This window comes from Lactuca saligna, chromosome 8, assembly GCF_052625555.1.
Source record: "Lactuca saligna cultivar CGN05327 chromosome 8, ASM5262555v1, whole genome shotgun sequence".
Lineage (NCBI taxonomy): Eukaryota > Viridiplantae > Streptophyta > Magnoliopsida > Asterales > Asteraceae > Lactuca > Lactuca saligna.
This window is the reverse complement of record NC_136424.1, coordinates 164,897,035-164,918,098: the sequence shown is the minus strand read 5'-3', so window position 1 is coordinate 164,918,098 and position 21,064 is coordinate 164,897,035. Positions and strand designations below refer to the sequence as shown.

Genomic DNA, 21,064 nt, shown 5'->3' with positions numbered 1-21,064 from the left:
TACACAATTAGTGATCTTTTCACTTAAACAATTATGTACAAACTATATTTTGAAAATGATAGTTACACTTGAGTAAATTACACACTTTTACAGTAAACGAACATACAAAGCAGTTAAGCCTTGGTAGAAGGCTACTTTAATAGAAAATATAGGTTTTTCTGAGAGATTCAAACTTTTACAAACAGTTACAAACATTTACATACATTTTACAAACTTACACTTGATACCTGTTCAAACGTTTTTCGATGACAAATACCAACACTAAAATACTTATGAACTCACCAGCTTAATGCTGATAAACTCTTTCAAAATAACTTGTTTTCTCAAGTCATCAGTAGACAGGTACCGAGGCCAGCTTTTGAGAAGATGGAGCGCATCCAAGACTCATCTTATTATTTTGATACACATTATTTTTGGTGTCTATACTGTACAGAACACGTTTGTATTAAAATTATATATTTAATGCAATGGATGATGTTGTTTGCTTATTTACATTTACTGTGTTGTGATACTTTACATGACGTCCTCCGCCCCAGAACGTTTCCACCGTTCTTGGTTTTGGGGTGTGACAAGTTGTATCCTCTGTTCGAAAAAAAATTGTTCTCTTATAATAAATTTCACCACACCCCACACTCAAACTTTTCTTGTTCTCAAGCAAACAATTTAAGTTCAAAAGAAGTTTTAGACTAAAAATCCTTTAGAACACACAAAATAAAGAAAATGAAACTAAAAATCAAAACGAAAAGAAAAGGGTAAAAAGAATGCAAACTCAAACAATGGGTTGCCTCCCATAAGCGCTTCTTTTTTATGAGACTTTAGCTGGACGCCTTCTTGCTCTACGTTGTAGCAACATTCTCAAAATTCATTCATTCGTCTATTAGTTCTTCATTTAGTATGTCCTTTTCATATTTCGTGACCCTATGCCCATTCACTTTAAAGCTTGACCCATCTTTTCTCCACAACTCAATTACCCCGTACGGATACACATGCTTGATTGTTAAAGGCCCGGACCAACGAGTGTGCAATTTTCCCAGAAATAGCTTTAGTCTTGAATTATATACAAGCACTTTTTTCTTGCCTTCAAATTCCTTGTTACCCTTCAACCTTGCATCATGCCATCTTGTTTTCTTTTCTTTATTGATCAACAATTTAGTGTAGGATTCGTTCCTCAATTCTTCTAAAGCATTCATTTGCATAAGTCGATTGGAAGGAACTCATATGGCTCAAAATTGCATGTTTTTAAAGCCCAATAGGCTTTATGTTCAAGCTCCATGGGTAAATGACAATTTTTACCATAAACGAATATATAGGGTGTGGTTTCTAATGGTTGTTTTGAATGCGGTCCTAAATGCCCAAAGTGCATCATCCAATTTCTCCGCCCAATCTTTTCTATTACTACCCACCATTCTTTCCAATATTCTTTTGATTTCCCTATTTGTGACCTCAGTTTACCCATTTGTTTGTGGATGGTAAGGTGTTGAAAATATATGACGTACACCATATTTTTGCAACACTTTTGGTAGTTGGTCGTTAGCAAAGTGGGTTCCTCTATCACTAATTAACGCATTGGGTACTCCAAATCTAGAAAATATTTTTTTAGAAACTTCACCACAACCCTTGCATCATTGGTTGGTAATGCTTGCACTTTTGCCCATTTTGACACATAATCCACCACCACAAGTATGTATTTATTTCCTTTGGATGAAGGAAATGGTCCCATGAAATCCACACCCCACACATCAAATATTTCACAAACTTGAATATTCCTTTGAGGCATTTCATTCCTTGTCGAAATATTACCTGCCCTTTGGAAAATATCACATTCCCTCACATAAGTGGCAACATCCTTGAAGATAATAGGCCAATAGAACCGCATATCAAGCACCTTCTTAGCAGTGAATTGTACCCTATGATGTCCTCCTGCTGGTCCATTGTGGCAATGCTCTAGTATGTCTCAAATTTCCTTGCCAAAAACACATCTTCTTATGATCCCATCTGCACAACTCCTAAAAAGATAAGGCTCATCCTAGAAATAATATTTGATTTCTGAAAAGGGCTTCTTTTTTTTGCTGGTAAGTGAGCCCTTTTGGAAGAAAATCTCATGCCAGAAAGTTTTCAATATCGGCATATCAGGGCTTCTCCCCCATTATTACCATTAAGTATTCTTCTGGGAAGCTATCTTCAATGCCCTTGCTGTCTATTTCATGCCTTGCTTGATTTTCTAATCTAGAAAGATGGTCATCAGCTACAGTTTCCATCCCTTTCTTGTCCTTGATCTCAATGTCAAATTCTTGAAGTAACAACACCCATCAGATCAACCTTGGCTTTTCATCCTGCTTGGCAAAAAAATACTTAATAGTAGAGTGGTAAGTTAAAACAGTAGTTTTAGAAAAAATTAACTTTGGACAAAATTTGCCGAAGGCATACACCATAGCTAATAATTCTTTTCTAGTTTTGGTGTAGTTTTCAAGGGTCGGATTTAGGGTCTTGCTTGCATAGTAAATGGGTTGAAAGTGCTTATCAACCCTTTGGCCAAGTGCATCTAATAAAGCATAATTACTTGCAATGCACATTATCTCAAATGGTAAGTTCCAATTCGGGGTGATAATGATTAGGGCGTTAGTTAATTTTTCTTTCAAAATTTCAAAAAAGGATAAACGTACTTTGGAAAATCAAAAGATATATCTTTCAAAAGTATTTGAGTTAAAGATCTAGTAATTTTAGAAAAATCTTTAACAAAGCGGCAGTAAAAACCCACATGCTAGAAAACTCCTAGCACCCTTCACATTAGTTGGTGGGGGTAATTTAGCAATAGTATCAATTTTTTCCCGATCCACCTCAATCCCAGTTTTGGAAACTTTATGGCCTAAAACAATGCCCTCCTTCACCATGAAATGACACTTTTCCCAATTAAGAACTAAATTAGTCTTCTCACACCTAGCAAACATCAAATCAAGGTTAGCATGACAATCATGAAAAGACGAGCCGAAAAACAAAAAAAATCATCCATGAATTTTTCCACCATGTCGTGGAATATCATGCATTGTGGAAAGGTTGCCAGTGAATTGCATAACCCAAAAGGCATGTGTCGATAGGCAAATGTTCCACTTGGGCAAGTGAAAGTTGTATTCTCTTGATCTATTGGTTCAATGGGAATTTGGAAATAAACTGAAAACCCATCTAAAAAACAATAATAGTTATGGCCCGATAATCTCTCTAGCATTATGATCAATAAAAGGGAGAAGGAAATGGTCTTTGCAAGTGGCATCGTTTAACTTTCGATAATCGATGCACACCTGCCAACTGGTTACCGTTCGTTTAGTTATGAGCTCGTTCTTCTTGTTCGCTACGACGATCATTCCTCCATTTTTTGGCACTACTTGGACGAGATTCACCATGGACTATCGAATATTGAATATATGATCCCGACATCTAAAAGGTTGACAACCTCCTTCTTGACCACCTCTTGCATGTTCGGGTTCAACTGCCTTTGATGTTGCACTACCGACTCTGCACCTTCTTCAAGGTTGATCTTATGAGAGCAGTAAGAAGGTATTATTCCTTCAATATCGATAATTTTCCACGCAAAGGCATTTTTCTTTTCTTCAAAATGTGGACTAACACCTCTTTTTCAGATTTTGTGAGGTCAGAAGATATAATTACAAGTTTTTGATTACCCTCTTCCAAAAATGCATATCCTAGATGTGTTGGCAAAGTGTTCAGCTCTATGTCTGAGTTCTGAACATTGAACACATGGAGTCCAGATACCAGACTCGTCGAGTTGTGCCCAATTTTTAGGTTTGATCGTGAATTTTAAAGTGGACTCATCGAGTCTATGTCTTCAACTCGGTGAGTCGATTTTTTGGAAATTTTTATGATTTCTTCTTATTCATTTTCTTCAAGCATTCTTTCAATCTTCTTCAGGTCTCTTTCAACATCAAATTCATCTTCAAGGGCATAAGTGAATTCTCTTGACTTGACTTCTTTCCATTCTTCCATTATCTCTTCCAAGATTTCTATCGAAAAGGTTGTGCCATCACTATACTTAGAATGCTTCATGGCTTGATCAACTCCAAAAGTGATTGACTCGTCTCCCACTTGAATGGTAGGTTTGGATTCTCTTATGTCCACTATGGAACTTGCGGTGTTTAGGAAGCGTCTTTCAAGAATAATTGGCAATTGGTGGTCCTCTTCCATGGCTAGCACTATGAAGTCCGCGAGGAATACAATTTATCAACTTTAACTAATAGATTCTCACATATCCCCCCTTGGAAATGTTACCGTCTTATTTGCTAGATGAATCACCATTCGAATCGGTCTCAGCTTTGGAGGGTTCAACTTCTTAAAGAAAGAGTATGGCATATGATTAACACTCACCCCCAAATCCACAAATGCATAACTAGTAGCTAGGTTCCTGAATTGGCATGACAAAGTTAAACTACCTAGGTCACCCATCTTCTTTGGCAATTTGTTCAACATTGCGGATAAACAATTTTCATTAAGAACCAACTTAGACACCTCTTTTAGCTACTTCTTATTTTTGAGTAGTTCCTTCAAGAATTTTGAGTACTTGGGCATTTGTGCAACCTCCTTGATGAAAGGAATGTTGATTTTAAGGGATTTGATGTGCTCCAGGAACTTTTGATAATCTTCATTATGCTTTTCTTGTCTAGTCCTGCCTGGGAATGGCAATAGAGGTTGATAAGGTTTTAAAGGAGGATCATTTTTATTTTTAGACGGGGAACTTGTCGAGTTCTTCTCTAGGGCTCGACGAGTCGAGTCGACTGCTTGTGATTTCGGTTCTTCTTTCTGTTCCTTCTGTATCTATTTTGGATCTTCATTCATGATAAGGGTTAGAGGGTTAATTATCTTTCCACTTATAGTCGTCACGATGTTGATTTGAACACCTCTCAAAATTTTCTCGATATTACATGGAAGTTCACCCGGTGCTCTTTGATTGATTTGTAGTGCAAGTTGGCCTAGATGTTTTTCAATGTTGAGGATAGAGGCTTGCTGATTTCTCATCACTTCTAGTTGTTGTTTTGTCATTTCTCATTGTTCTCTTATTGCGGCATCGTTCTTGTTGTGTCTTTTCTCAGATGCAGCTGCAAATCTTGTGAGCATCTCTTCAAAATCCATTTTCTTCTCTTGCACCGGTTCCTCCTTTTGATAGAACCCTCTTGTCTTCGACCTATATTTTTCCTCATTTTCATTCATCTAGTCATCGTATGGTAGCCATTCTTTTTTTGGTTTGTTCCAATCCTCATCATACATATCGCCACTCAAGTAACAAACTTGCACTTTTTGGTTCCCATGCTCGCCTAATCCTTAGTAAGGTGAGGCACTCTACAATTTTCACATCCTACCTGGATCACATTAATGGATTGATCCATCTTTGTCATTCTTCGGTCCAAAATATCCAATTTTTCCATTACTACCGCCATATTATCAAAAACTGAGTTCACTGCCCCTTGAGTTGATTCATTCCTTGGGTTATGGTGTTCTCTAGAATTTTTAGAGAATTCTTCAATTAGCTCCTTTATAACACTGGGAAGTTTCTTGGTGAGAGGTCCTTGGGAGTCAAGGAGTTTCCTAGTTGTCATGTTCACTCCATCATCAGAAAATGGGGATTTCTTGTTGAATGTTAAGATCGTTGTGTGGCCAATTCCTCAACAAGACTTTGTATCTCTCCCACGCCTCATAGAGTGACTCGCCTCCTTGCTGTTCAAAGTTTTCAATGGCTTTTTTCAAATTTTCTATTTTTGAAGGAGGGCAATATTGATCAATGAACTCTTCACGCAATTGAGGCCATGTGGTGATGGATCCTGGAGGGAGTGATTTTAGCCAATGTTTTACGGCTCCCTTAAATATAACCGGTAACACACAAAGAAAAACAGTCTCGCGAGTCACATTAGGGATGTTGAAGTAGTCAGCTATGTCCTTAACCTAGTCAATGTGCTTGTATGCGTCTTCGTGATCCTTCCCGTAGAATGGATGTCCTTGAGTTTAGTGAGTATGTGACCTTTCAATTCAAAGTTGGCATTTACTGGAATCGTGGGTTGCACGAGTCCTAGTCCAGTATCATCATGCATCCTTTTCTTGTAGTCACCCCTGCTTATGTTTGCGATGTCAGCCATGGTTTTACCGGGTTCGCTTTCTTACTCGCTTTCTTCTTCGGTTTTTGTTTCGTACTCGGTCTCTTTTAGATTGGGAGTTTGTTCAAAGCTTTCTATCTTGATCCCCTCGCTCTTTTGACTGCTAGACTCGCCCATGTTCTTTCCTTTCTTCTTTCCAAAGACTGATTTAAGGTCCTTGAAAGGTGACTTCCTTGGCGGGTTAGCTTTTTTGATGGTTTTATCATTGTTATTCGTAAGAGCGGATTTCGGGTCTTCAAGTGGTGGACCAAAGGCGTATTTGATCCACGAATTGTATAAAACCTGAAATAAAATAGAAAGACATGCATAAAAGAATAAAACGAAGTAAAACCAAAAATGTAAAACACGATGGACTCGTCGAGTCGCTTCGACTGGCCTCGACGAGTTCAAGGCTAACTCAGAAAAATTGAATATTTAAATCTAAAACAGAAAAACTAGTAACATAAAATAACTAATTAAGTAATAAAAATAGTAACTTTATGCAATATAAATATTTCACAAAGGATCGACTCACTTATTCCATTGGTTGATTTTATGGCAAGTGCAATGGATTAATTTATCATTGGCTACCGATTTCTAATGTGATTAGATTCATGCTCACTATTACTAAACTTTAGCAAACTAATTAATTCAAATAGTGGCCAATTGATTAAACTAACAAGTTTCCTAGCATTTAATTTGGATTAAGTAAGACTTGTAATATTAGCTAATTAAATTTATCAATTCAATCAACATCTTGTATGGTTGTTCATCACACAACCTGACACATTAATTTACTTATTTTCTAGTTAATCCTTGGTTCGTATTCACTAATACTAGGCATATAATATTGTTTTCACAAAAATCGTATGAAACAAACAATTCAGATGATGTTCATGAAACTTAATAGACTTGCTAATTAACAGAAAATAATTATTATCAACACGTAAGCATCTTTAACAAGCTTAAGAAAACAATTCACCAAATCCAATTAATACAAACCATAAAATCAAACCATATTCCTAAGTTTATCTAGTCCAAACAGAAGTAATGAGTTTTTAGCTCAAACCTACAATGGTTAACATCTCAAAAAAAGAAATCTAATGATAAAAACATAGTGTATGCAAAAGATTGAGAAAAGAGAATGTGTGTTGCCTTTTGATCTCTTACAAATTGATCTCTAGGGTTGATCATCGAAATTCAGAGCTCCAAGAATCCTTCTATTCCTAAATAAGTCACCAAAAGAATCCAACCAACCTCTTTGTTTCAGGTAATAATGTCCTTTATATAGTTTTTCTGAAAAACAGCGGCAACTCGGCGAGTCCCTTTGACCGACTCGACGAGTCTATCACTTAAAACCCGTGTACGGCTTGTACGTTAAGGAACCTAATGGTTCGTGAATCTTCTCATAAACTCGTCGATTTGAGGACCAAATCGTCGATTTCTTCACCTTTTTAGCTTAATTTCTTCTAACTTTAATCCCGAGCTTCCGATTACTAGTCCCGCTTCCTTTTTTACTCGAGCATATCTTTTAGGCTGAAAATATAATTTTAACATAATTAAGTGCCTTTTGTTCAATAATTGAGACAAAATAGCCAAAAAGTATTAAGATATTAGACAAAATATATGACTAAATATACACATATCACTGCTACTGGAAAATCTCCAAGGAATGCATAACTATATGTAATTAGGGGTGAGATAGACATCTGAACAGACGATCCTGATCTAGTGCCTCAACCAAATGAGGGGCTAGAAAAAAAATCCAAGATCAAGAGTTCTTAGACTATCCTATATGGACATATACAGCCCCTAGTGTACTCCACTAGATGATAACGAGTCCACTAGTACTCTAACCATCACACCTTTTACTCCTATATCCTAACATAAAAGGATATATCTAATCGATCACTATAATACAACAACATCCTATACATAAGGATACATAACTCAATCTAATGGGATGGTATTGGTGCATTCGACCCCCAAGTATAGTTAGGAAACTTACTTGAATCGGAGACCCAAGAATCTTCGCGACACGTTCAGTTACTACAATTATTTTTCCTACGACCTACTAGCACCAAAACACATTAGAACCTTAATCAAAAGCCCAATTCCTTCAAGTTTGACCCAAAGTCAAACTGGTCAAAAAGTTAAGGATCAACTATTAACAAAAGTTAATGGTCAACAAGTCAACATTTACCACAACGCGGAGGTCCTTCTGCCACATTGTGTGCATCTAGGACAAAATAATCAACTTACAGACTTTTGACACACCGTGGAAAATCCATAACAACATAAACGCCAAACGGGACTTTGCTATGTTGTGGCCATTCCTTGGCCATGCTGTGGGAATTGGCAGAATGATAAAATTTTCTAAAGTGATTAATCCTTACATATCTTAACCCAAAATCTCAGAACTAATCCTTTTCAATGGCTTAATGGATAAAATTTCCAACTTTATCCTTTAAGACTCCATTACAAGCCAAGATCTACAACTATAAGTTCACTCAGTTCTTAATAAGGCCATAACTTGAGCATGAACACAAGATACAATAATCATGGTTGTTTTTCTCAATCAACAAAAATCAAGGACCTAGGAAAGCCACCACAAGTTCTGGAGTTGTTTAAACTCCAAGAACATCCAAGTAATGGACAAAAACTACCTAAATATGATCAAGAACTTGAATATAGAAGAAGAGATGTCAATGTATGAACTTTGTACCTTCAGAAACTCATAAAAAAAGAGAATTTTGGATACAAACTTGCTTCTTGCTTCCTTGCTTCTTTATGAACTTCACTCTTTGCAAACTCCACCAAAACTCCATGAATAAGCTTCAAATCAAGAGAACGAGCTCTTAAGCATGCATGGAGGCTAAAGTTTCACTATGGAAGGGTTTGAGGTTGAAGAGAATGCCCTAAACCTAATTTTTAGGGGCTTAAATAAGACAAAAACCTTAAAACTTCATGGCCTTAGGTTACACTAGCTTCCACACCATGGTATTCTTATTTCCATGCTGTGGCGACCATCCAAAACATGTGTTTTATATCCTCCATTCCACATCGTGGCCATCCATCCTCCACATTGTGGTATTCAATCTTTCCTAAAAATCCCCCCTTTGATTCATCTAAGTTCTCCGCTAACCTACATAGGAAAATGGGTGTTACAATTCTCCCCCACTTAAATTAGATTTCATCACTAACATCGGTTCCTGCTTCCATTTTCATACACTCTTCAAAGTCTTAGTCGGTCCTCCTAATTCGAATCCTTCAATGTGGGCTGAAACCACTTGAATACAACATCTACAACCCAAGGTCTGAATTACATCAAAGGTTCCAAGATCAGACTCATAAGCCAATGCAAGTAGAGACTCCAAGGTCTGAATTACATCAATTACAACACCTCTTGAACAGTCGACAATCACCCCACCCTTCTGCCAACACTATTTAGTGAGAACTATGGAAAATGATGGATTGTATTTACACGACATCCTTAAGCCAGGACAATTAGAACATACTCCTTTATCCATAACTTGCAGATGCCGAAGTCTTACACAACCTTCGAGTAGATAAAGGCTGAAGTTTTGTATCAATCGGATACATTTCAGTATTGTTGTGACATGATCTATAGGGAACTGGTTTCCTGTAGATGGGTTTTTCCTAGAGGTTTACCTGAGAACACAACACATAAGAATCTTTAAAGGATGACCGAGCGTTCTCCCGGGACGTCGCTTCGATGATCAAGTTAGTTTTTACTCATAGAGATTTAGGTAAAATTGTATGTGGGAGAAGATGGATCCTTTACTTAGGCTGGAAGAGATCCTTTTATACGTATTACTATCGGAATGAGTTGGCTCTCCCATCTGGGAGTGAAACGTGGTACACTATCACTAGGAGAAGTATGCCCATGCTAACTAACAATCAGGTGACGCTAGTTCTGGGCGTCACGATTCTCTTTGTCACGGCCTGATTGGCCGTGACAGAATAAGAGCATCACGAGGAATATTTTTTCCTTGTGAGGGGAAGTGGGCCGTCATCTCGAGACTGGCCTACTTGGGTTAAGACTAAGTCTCGGCCACGGTCTTGGCTTGATAACATCCCGTCAGTGCTTTACGTACAGTTTAATGTGGCTGCATATGGTAACGTTAACAAGTCACTTAGACCAGAAGGCTTTTGCATTGCTAATGTAGCAAATTTGTTATGGTCTATTTATAGAGACGTGGTTGACTGCTATTATTAGTCTATGCGGTTTTCAGGATGAAGTCGCCGTTCTTCAGCGGTTTCACCATGAGACGGTTCGATACTTTTTGTAGCATTTAAGCCCTTGTTCCTCTAGACATTTCCTTATCACTCTCTTCATTCTCACTTTGATTCCTTGCTCCAAATAACCCTTTCAACGTTTTCTTGCATTCTTCCATGGTTGCCGCTTGTCCTTTGGGAAGGGAGCTATGTGCTACGGAATAGAAATCCTTCCAGTTCCGACTTAGGTTTATCCATGAACATGTGGTTCAAATCCCTCTTCCCAATGCATCTCTCTATAGTCTTCCTGAGGGCAAGGTCGGCATTCTGATTGCCTTATTCGAGGTGGGTCTGTGTTTGCTCACTACATATTTTTTTCAACCTGATCATTCGTGAATATGGGTTTTTTGTGAGGGAAATAACCTCAATGTCCATAAACAGGATTGTAGGCTTTGAGCTTCTCTATTGTGCCCTAGGCCATCAACCATCTGTCCCGTCGTTCAAGTACTTTTTCAATGCTTCCACCCAGTCTGGGATTCACAACCTTTCTCGTCGACGAGGAGTCCCTACCCTCATCCATGATAAAAAAAACTCAAAAAGAACTTGTAGGAGAAGTTTTTGTGGGTGAACAACAACCTTGTGGTGCTTAGTTATCTAAGCACCAATACGTATGTGGACCGTGCTCCAATGCTCTTTGGTGCTGACAAAGAGCTGGCAAATGCCCTAGAGAAGGTTAGCATCAATTGTGAAGATTGGCTCGACTCCTTCTTGGCCGCTGGTGGGATGAGTACCACTTTGATTTTTCGTGGGAAAAAGCTCGAGTTCAACATACAGAGAGAATGTATGATGCTTCTTCTTCTGTTTTTCTCTCACCGTCCCCCTTTTAACTCAGTGAAGTACCTTAAAATCGGTAATTTTTTAACCATTGTTGCCTTTGTTTTGTTGTCAGGTGTGGAGGAGGTTATCTCCTTCGAAAAACCTCTTCAAGGTCTATTCGATGGTGATCTTGAGTGTCGCGACATCGACCATGTATATATATATATATATATATATATATATATATATATATATATATATATATATATGTATTGGGAAGAGTTATTTGGAAAACAAAAAACCCTAAACGAACGCTAAAAATGCATAAAAAAAATACTTAGAGATTACAAAAAAAAATTTTAATTTTTTTATAAAAAAATTGCAGGTTTTTTAATGAATTTGTTGAAAAAAATAATAAATCAAATTTAAAAAAAAAATTAAAAAAATAAATTTCTTTCAAAAAAAACAAAAATCAGCGAATTTATTTAAAAACATGCGATTTTTTCACTAAAAAAATTCAAAAAAAAGTTTTGTGATCTCTAAGTATTTTTTATGCATTTTAGTGAATTTTAGGGTTTTTTTTTAGGTTTTTTTGTTTTCCATAAAACCTATATATATATATATATATATATATATATATATATATATATATATATATATATATATATATATATATATATATATATATATATATATATATATAAACGAGTTATGGCGGTTACCCAGCGGGTAGCGGTTCTGTATAAATGAAAACCAGAACTGGCGGTTCCAGTTTAAAAACGAATACCTGGCTTCATTTCTCACCCCTAGTTAACACAGCTAGCACCGAGCACCCGCTTCACAAGAAACGTAATTTGAGTTTCTAGCTAGGGGTCCCCAAAGGTTCCACCAATGCCCCCGATGAAGGTCCTTCGAAACTGCTGGAGGGGGCACACTATAGGGCGACTAAACTTCTCGGACATTTAGAAAAAGAAAACCCTTACGTGACTGACCATGATCCTGCTACTGAGGTAGCCAAGGCGGAAGATGGATCTGCGTCCTCTTAGGGTCTTACGACTACTTCTTTTGGTAAAACGGGAGTCGTCCCTCCTCCTTCAAGGTCTCATTCAGGTACCTACATGCCATCATGGACCTTAACCCTCAGAGACCTTGTGTCCGACCACGACACTGATCTTGAGTGATTTCGGCATGATTTTCCGCCAGCCCAACTGAAGCTTTGGCTGTCTTGGCAGATAAGCACATGGCCAACGGTCTTCGTTATGCCGCCGCCCAAGTCTTATCTTACCTGGTTTTAGCTATTGAGCGCTTTTCGACATAGAGGCTATCTAGTCTCATTCGAACAAGATGAGTGTTGAATGTGCGGAGTTGAAGGCCCAGGTGGCAAGGATGGAAGCTGATAAGCACAATTGGGAGGCTCAACAAGAGCTTTTGTTGTGTGAGAAGGCAAGTCTAGAAGAACATGTGGCAAGGCTGGATGGGGAGGTGAAGCGCTTGAACGATCGTATGGGGTCCCTGACCTTAGAGAACACTAACCTGAGCGAGTGAGCGGCAGAGCTGGAGGCAGACTTGTTTAGGGAAAGTGTTGCAAAAGTGTTGTTGGAAAAGGACATGGTGTGGATCCTCCGTGATGGGCTTAGATGGGTTGTAGACAGGATGATTGAAAGCCCCCAGTTTCTCAAGGAATTGGTGCATGTGCAGGCGACTTTCATGACGGAGGATGTGGAGCAGGGGAAAACAACTTCAAGTGAACTTGTCTTCATGCTAATGATGATCATTCTGGAGCTTACGTTGGCATTGGTGTTGACGTCGGCGCTAGAGGTCAGCGTGTAATTATGTTTGACTCATCAAATCATAATATGTGACCTTATAATTTCCCCCTATCTAATGATGTCAAAAGTAATCTCCAATAAATTCTTCAACTTGTGCTCCCCTTGAGAGTAAGAGCTTTTCTTCCCTTCCCCGTTCTGGTTATCAGCAGTAGAGGCAATAAGAGCAGCGGAAACAATCAATGTATCATGAGTTACAACAAAATGATAGATGATAAGGAGATGATAGAATGTTGATATTAACTCCTCCTCAAACAAATAACATTTGAGGTCTACTCCTCCTTAGATAAATAATCTTCTTCTTTTAGAAGTGTTTCCTATTCAATGAATGATCAAGTGACAACATAGCGTAAATCCCACTGAGAGAGTAGCTTCATCAGTTACACTTCCAAATCTCATTGAAGCTCCATGAGGTGTATTCCATTCCTCTAAATCCACAACCAGAATAACAAACCAACATAAAGTTATGCCATGTTATAGTCAATTGTTGCTTCCAGTATGTCCAGAGGATAAGGACAACATTGTCAGGGTATTTGAAGCTTGATGTTGTGGATGCTTTTCAGGTGAAGCATAAAGGGGAACAAAGTTTGTTTATATATATCTAAGTTATAGTTTCAATTAATAATCTAGAGAAAATATGGAAGTTACGTGGATTATGTTACCAATACCAAACAAAGTTAAGAACTTGAAAACTAGATAATAATATGGTTGCTCTCTATTTTAATAGGTAAAAAGGATTCTGTAACAAACTGTTATTTCAAACCTATGTAATAGTGTAGGTCAATTTGTAATTCTTTTTAAAATAATAAAGAGAAATTTTAGCATACTATGTATATTTACATAATTAACCCTCAAAATTAAAGTATTAAACAATCTTGATTCGGATGAACCAAGTGGTAGAGATTGTAACAAGGTTTCCAAAAATATAAAGAACACTAAAATCCAAGTTATAACGAAGAAGTTATGACCGATCGAAGATCCGCGACAAAACCGGCAAAACACTGTTCAATGTAAAAACTGAATTTTCAATAAAAGGCTTTTTATCCTTAGTGATTTAAATGAAAGTTGTATTATTAATTAAATCGAGAAGTTCCATAAAAAGAACGCCCAAATCTGACTTCATATGAAGAAGTTATGATTTTTCTAAGTTTCGGAATAGCGGTAAACAACTAAAAACATGAAATAAAGATCGAGCATCGAGCGAGATTTAGCCAAAACAACCTAAACGAGAGATGAAGGTCTCATTAATACTAGCTCAACGGTAAAAATTCTGACCAAAACGAACGTCGGATGAAAAAGTTATGATTTTTAACGAATTTTAATGTCCCGATCTGTTAAAAATAATAATATTAAAAATAATGTCAAAATTAGCCGACAAAGTCTAAACAAAAGTCGTAGAGTATAAATTTACCTACGTGTGCATATAAAGAACGTCAAAAACGGAGTTTGTATGTGAAAGTTATGATTTTCGGAAGTTTTTGGCACAAAATCTGAGATTTTATGGATAATACCGGGCAATTTCACAGGTCTGACGCATGTCACTCGTGTCCATCGTTGATTGGTTCGAATTTGAGGTCCACTGTGCGTGCGACGCGCCGCACATCCTAGGCGACGTTTAAGTCGGCTCGTAAGACACCTTATTCGACGCGTGTCCAACCCTCCTTCGCTCGTCCGACGCGTGGCTGCTGACTCCCCTACTTCGGCCGAACCTTCGCACCCTATATAAAAGGGTTGCGAGACTTCTCAAATTTAGTCCCTTTTTACACCATTTTCTATCTTTTTCACTCCTTTCACTTAAATAAGCTTTCATACAACCCCCAAAGCCCCCGAAACATATCTAAAACCCTGAGCAAGCTCCGAAGCCCCGAGATTCCCGAGAAAAACAACCTTCTCTAGTTGAAACTACGCCCAATTTAAGCCGGTTTTTTTCAGATAAAATCCTTTTACGGAAACAAAATGTTGGCCAAATCACCACTTATCAAGTGAGTTCATACCCTCATATTTTCATAATTTTTACTGTTTTAGGGGGGGGGGGGGGGATACATGTATAACACAAGAACTTTGTGTTACAAATAAATGATTTCAAATCATGATAAAATGACATTAAGGCATCAAAAATACTCAAAATATAATAACTCATTAAAAAGATATTAATAGTATGTTAGTGCATAATCAACTAAACATAAGTACACTTTCAAAGTACTGGTTTACAACATAATACAAACTCCAATAGTACAATACAGTTTTCAATAAAAGCTGGTGGAACCAGGCATACTCTCAGTTACAAGTTTTACATAAAGGAATACAAATACAAAACATGGATTTACAAATAGAATTGTTTTATGGGAATAAAACTACTTTTCATATACAACAAAAAATACAGGATTTTTTGAAACATTTTACATATGCATGATACAGAGACATCCTTTCAAAACATAAACACCTATGCACTCACTCAACTTTATGTTGATACTCTCTTTTCAAATTATTTGTATTCCCAGGGAAACAATAAACAGGTACTCCCTGAGCTTTTTGAGAAGATGGAGCTACTTTGAGTCATATCTTCTTCTTTTGTATAATTATTTTGGTTTCAATATACAATGATGAAACACATGAAAATATTTGTACTTATTAAATACAATGTTTGTTTGTACTATGATTACTATTATGCATGTGTTGTGATACTACAAATGAAGTCCTCCACCCCCGGATGTTTCCGCCGTCTGGTTTGGGGGTGTGCAGATTGGTATCAGAGCATTGTTTATAGTGAACATAGTATATTAATCCATAAAAGACATACAAATTATAAATACATCGGGGCTAAGAGCTCTGACTACAAGTATACTTTTTAAAAAAATTGAAGTAGTTTTACAAGAAGTATACTAACATTCATACATACAAGTACAGTATCACAGTCATAATAACTTAAAAATATTTGGATGATGAACATTATAGTCAAAGTTGGACAGTTATGTAATCATATCTGAGATTAATATTGCCTAATCAACTATATTGATTTGAGATATGACCAACATGTGTTTTGGAGTGATAGTAATGTTGTGACATGTCTAAAACTTACCATCCATACATATAGAAAAGAACTATAGAACAAAACATAAAGGTTAAAATACTATAGGGGTATTTTAGGCACTATATACTAATAAAAACATGTGAAACAAAAGAACCATTGAGGGTAGAATTATAAATATTAAGGGTATATTACAATTATATATAATTAAACTTATATAGACTTAGAATATAGGATCTAGGTTCCTTTCCTGTTCCTTGTTTGGTTATAGATTTAGAGCCGGATCGTTTAATCGAAGGTCGGTTATACCCTAGTTATATATAATTAGTATACACTTTATAGTTATAGTAATACCTAGAAAGAGTCATAAATAATACATTACTTGTTAATTGTAAGTCTCTCTTGTAGAAACTTGTATCCATAATCTATCATTACAAACTATAATTTGTATCTCTTATCCCTATTCTCGCTTAGATAACAATGGTTGCAAATAATTTACCCGGAGACCCCTACAACCAAGAAGATGAGGGTTGGATTATGAATTCATATGAAGAACTACTTGAAGTTACTGATAGCGATTCTAGTGGTACAGACACAGAGCCTCAAATATACAACCCACCTTCAACTACTCAGAACCCCAACCCACGACAAAAACTTCCAAGGTGCAACACCTCTGTGGGCAATAAACTTAGATAGGTGGAGTAACGAATAGGGCCAGAACCATCCTTACCTGGGAGATCGAAGCTTCTACAATTTGGACACATGAGGCTCAGCAGACAGAGCCCTTCCAGTAATATTACTTCGTCGTATGGCACGTAACGAGGAACAAGGAAGAAATACCATCGACCGAGTCATGCGGGTTGATGCTGCTACAGGAGTCAACAACGTTAACATTCACAACCTAGAATACAGTCACTATGCAACAAGAGATCGTACTAACTACCTGATGAGAGAACTAGCAACATCACAAGCCGAAGTCAGAGAACTGAGAGAACAACAAGTAAAACAAGAAAGGCGTATGTATGAGGTAGAATGTCAGTTAGCTAAATCCAAGGCTGGATCTAGTGGGAAGTATATTATAATCTACACGTTCACTACTTACTCTTTTGTTTATAGTTTAAGTCTTCGGATATGTTCTAGCGTTATTTTTCATGTTTTTCAGTACGACCACGAAAATTTCATTTTCGATAGGTCAGTTTGATGTCGATGTTTTCCTAGTATTGCGGTATATTGTAGACCTGCTTTAAGGTCAAATTTTCCGAACTATATGTACTAAATATGCCAATATAATTGACATGTGTTCTCATGCTCTTTTAAAAATAACCACTCAAATTCATAATATCCAATTGCAGGTTGTACTTGTAGTAGACTTCTATTTCCAATTCTTTACAAGATCCATATTGAACTAAGTAATTTACTTTTAAGATATCAAATTCGTATTCATTCTTGATATCTAATTGTCTTTTTCATATTTTAAATTCTATATTAAAAGATTGAGAGATATATTTGGGGATTGTCGCCCCAAATTCAGTCAAGTGTTTTAGCTTCAAGGCCTATTAGCTTTGATAGCGCAAAATAGCTGGCACAATCTCTTATTGATCACGGAGCACGTTAAAACTCAGTAGTTGCTGCACTAGAACAACTGAAGGGAAACAACAGCAACAATAACAACAACAACACCAACAAGAAATGTTGGAACAAGATGAAGGGCAAGTTTTCACAAGAATCCTCAAAGAAGCAACAACTAGTTACAGTCAACGTTGCTATTGTACCTGATGCTGTTCCTAATAACCCTGCACCAACTAAGCCCTATGCTGGTAACCTCCCTAAATGCAACAAGTGCAATTTTCACCACAACGGAAATTGCCAATAAATGCAGTGTAGTAACTGCAACAGGAAAGGGCATACTACCCGATTCTTTAGAACACCACCTCAACCCCTTAATCAAGTACCTGCCACTGGAGTAGGTCGAACATGCAACCAATACGGTGATGTGGGGAATTTCAAGAGAGATTGTCCAAAAGTTGGAAATGCCATTGGGGTTGGGAGAATTTTAGCATTGGGTCACGAAAAAGCAGTGGCCGACCCTACAGTGGTCACGAGTACGTTTCTTCTCAACAACACTTATGCATGCATTCTATTTGATTGTGGTGCTGAAAAGAGCTTCGTGAGACATAATTTTAAACATCTACTAAATCAAAACTCCCAACCGCTAAATGAAACTTTCACAGTCGAAATGGCTAACAGAAGATCTGAATCAACCAATGATATATACATAGGATGTACCCTTACCTTGAATGATTTATCTTTTCCAATAGACCTTATGCTAGTCTCTATCAAAAGTTTTGATGTCATAATTGGTATGGATTGGCTGTGCCCTAACCATGCTGACATCCTATGCTATGAAAGAGCTATTCGCTTGAACTTTCCAACTAATGAAACTCTTATTATTTACAGTGACAAACCCGGAACTAACCTTCAAATCATCTCTTGCATCAAAGCACAAAAATACCTTCGCAAGGAGTACTGTGCATTCTTAGCTCACGTGGTAGACAAAAAGCAAGAAGTGAATGACATCGCAAGCATTCTTGAGATCTACAACTTTCCTGATATATTTCCTGATGAACTTCTAGGAGTGCCTCACGAACGACAAGTCGAATTCTGAATCGACTTAATCCCTGGAGCTACTCCTGTAGCCAAATCCCCCTATCGCCTTGCACCTTCTGAAATGAAGGAATTATCTAGCCAACTTAACGAACTCCTACGCAAAGGTTTCATAAGACCAAGCTTCTCACCTTGGGGAGCACCGGTTTTGTTTGTAAAGAAGAAGGATCGATCATTTCGTATGTGCATAGACTACTGCGATCTGAATAAACTTACCATCAAGAATCGATATCCTCAGCCTTGCATCAACGATCTGTTTGACCAACTTCAAGGTGCGAACTACTTCTCGAAGATAGACTTAAGATCCGAGTATCACCAGATATGACTTTTGGAGGAAGACATTCCCAAAACCGCGTTCATAACTCGTTATGGTCATTACGAGTTTGTAGTGATGTCATTCAGATTGACGAATGCACCTGCTGTGTTCATGGATCTAATGAATGGAGTGTGTCGTCCATTTCTGGACAAATTTGTCATAGTCTTCATTGACGATATCCTTATCTACTCAAAAAGCAAAGAGGAACATGGTTAACATCTTCGTCAAGTATTACAAACTCTTAGATCAGAGAAGCTCTATGCGAAGTTTTCAAAATGTGACTTTTGGATCAGGAAGGTTGATTTCCTAGGTCACGTGGTCAATTCAGAAGGAATACCCGTCGACCCTTCCAAAATAAAGGCAATTGAAAACTGGTCGGCACCCAAAAAACCTATAGAAATTGGTCATTTCTTAGGTCTTGCTGGCTATTATCGCAAATTCATTCAAAACGTCTCTCGAATAGCTAAGCCTATTACAACCCTGACACAAAAGGGTGTAACCTTTATCCGGGGAGAAAAGCAAGAAAAAACATTCCAAACGCTGAAGGAAGCTTTGTGTAGTGCATCGATTTTGTCTCTTCCTGATGGGACAGAGGATTTCTTAGTATATTGTGATGCTTTTAATCAAGGACTTTGGATGTGTTCTTATGCAAAGAGGAAATGTTATATCCTATGCCTCAAGACAGGTAAAGACACATGAAATCAACTATACAACACATGACCTTGAACTAGGAGCAGTGGTATTTGCTCTAAAGATATGGAGACACTACTTATATGGCACCAAATGCACAATATTCACAGACCATAAAAGTCTTCAACATATTTTCGATCGGAAAGAGATGAACATAAGACAATGACGATGGGTGGAGCTACTGAACGATTATGAATGTGAAATTCTTTATCACCCTGGAAAAGCAAACGTAGTAGCTGATGCCCTTAACAGAAAAGAATACTCGGGACGTCGAGTAAAATCGTTGACCATGACAATCCATTCACATCTGTCCACACAGATCAAAGGAGCTCAACTTGAAGCCTCGAAAACCCGAAAACGTGGCAAGCGAAACCCTGAGAAGAATGGATAAAAACTTCGAAGTCAAAGATGAGGGAGTCTATTATTTCATGAATCGGATCTGGACACCAAAGTTCAGTGGCTATAGAGACTTGGTTATGAATGAAGTACACAAAACCCGATACACCATTCATCCAGGTACAAACAAGATGTATCTGGACCTCAAGAAACTATATTGGTGGTCTAACATGAAGGCCGAAATTTCTACCTTTGTGGGCAAGTGCCTTACTTGTGCCAAAGTCAAGGTAGAATACCAGAAACCTTCAGGTTTATTACAACAACCTGAAATCCCTCAATAGAAATAGGATCGGATTACAGTGGACTTCATAACCAAGTTACCTAATACATCGGGTGGTTATGATACTATTTGGGTAATTGTCGACAGATGAACCAAATCCACACACTTCTTACCAATCAAAGAGACCGACAAGTTGGAGAAACTAACAAGATCTTACCTCAAGGGGATTGTTAAACTGCATGGTGTGCTAATATCTATTAATTTCAGACTGAGATAGTAGATGCACCTCTCGTTTTTGTCAGTCTTTACAAATCTCTCTGGGAACTACGTTGGACATAAGTACAACCTACCATCCACAAACCGATGGACAAAGTGAGAGGATGATTCAAACAATAGAATACATGCTACGAGCTTGCGTGATAGACTTTGGGAAGACATGGGATATTCATTTACCCCTTATTGAATTCTCTTATAACAACAATTATCATACTAGCATAAAGGTTGGTCCATTCGAACCCCTCTATCGCGACAAGTGCAGATCCCCTATGTGCTGGGCTGAAGTGGGTAACACGCAACTAGCTAAAGGTCAAACTCTTGACAGTGCTCTCACTGGCCCGTAAATTATTCGAGAAACTACCGAGAGGATCATACAAATTCGGGAGCGACTTAAAGCTTCAAGAGATAGACAGAAAAGCTACGCTGACAAAAGGAGAAAACCCTTGGAATTCCAGGTTG

The 21,064-nt window shown here is 37.6% G+C and overlaps 2 protein-coding genes across 2 annotated transcripts; one reads left to right on the top strand and one right to left on the bottom strand.

Moving 5' to 3' along the window:
* Positions 1-866: 866 nt before the first annotated feature.
* On the bottom strand, positions 867-1,190 carry LOC145010270 (uncharacterized). The gene has a single exon (XM_078968834.1). It carries the CDS (start codon positions 1,188-1,190, stop codon positions 867-869), a length of 324 nt encoding a protein of 107 aa, XP_078824960.1.
* A 16,726-nt stretch (positions 1,191-17,916) lies between these two features.
* Positions 17,917-18,708, top strand: LOC145010269 (uncharacterized). The gene has a single exon (XM_078968833.1). The coding sequence runs from the start codon at positions 17,917-17,919 to the stop codon at positions 18,706-18,708; it is 792 nt and encodes a 263-aa protein (XP_078824959.1).
* Positions 18,709-21,064: the final 2,356 nt, after the last annotated feature.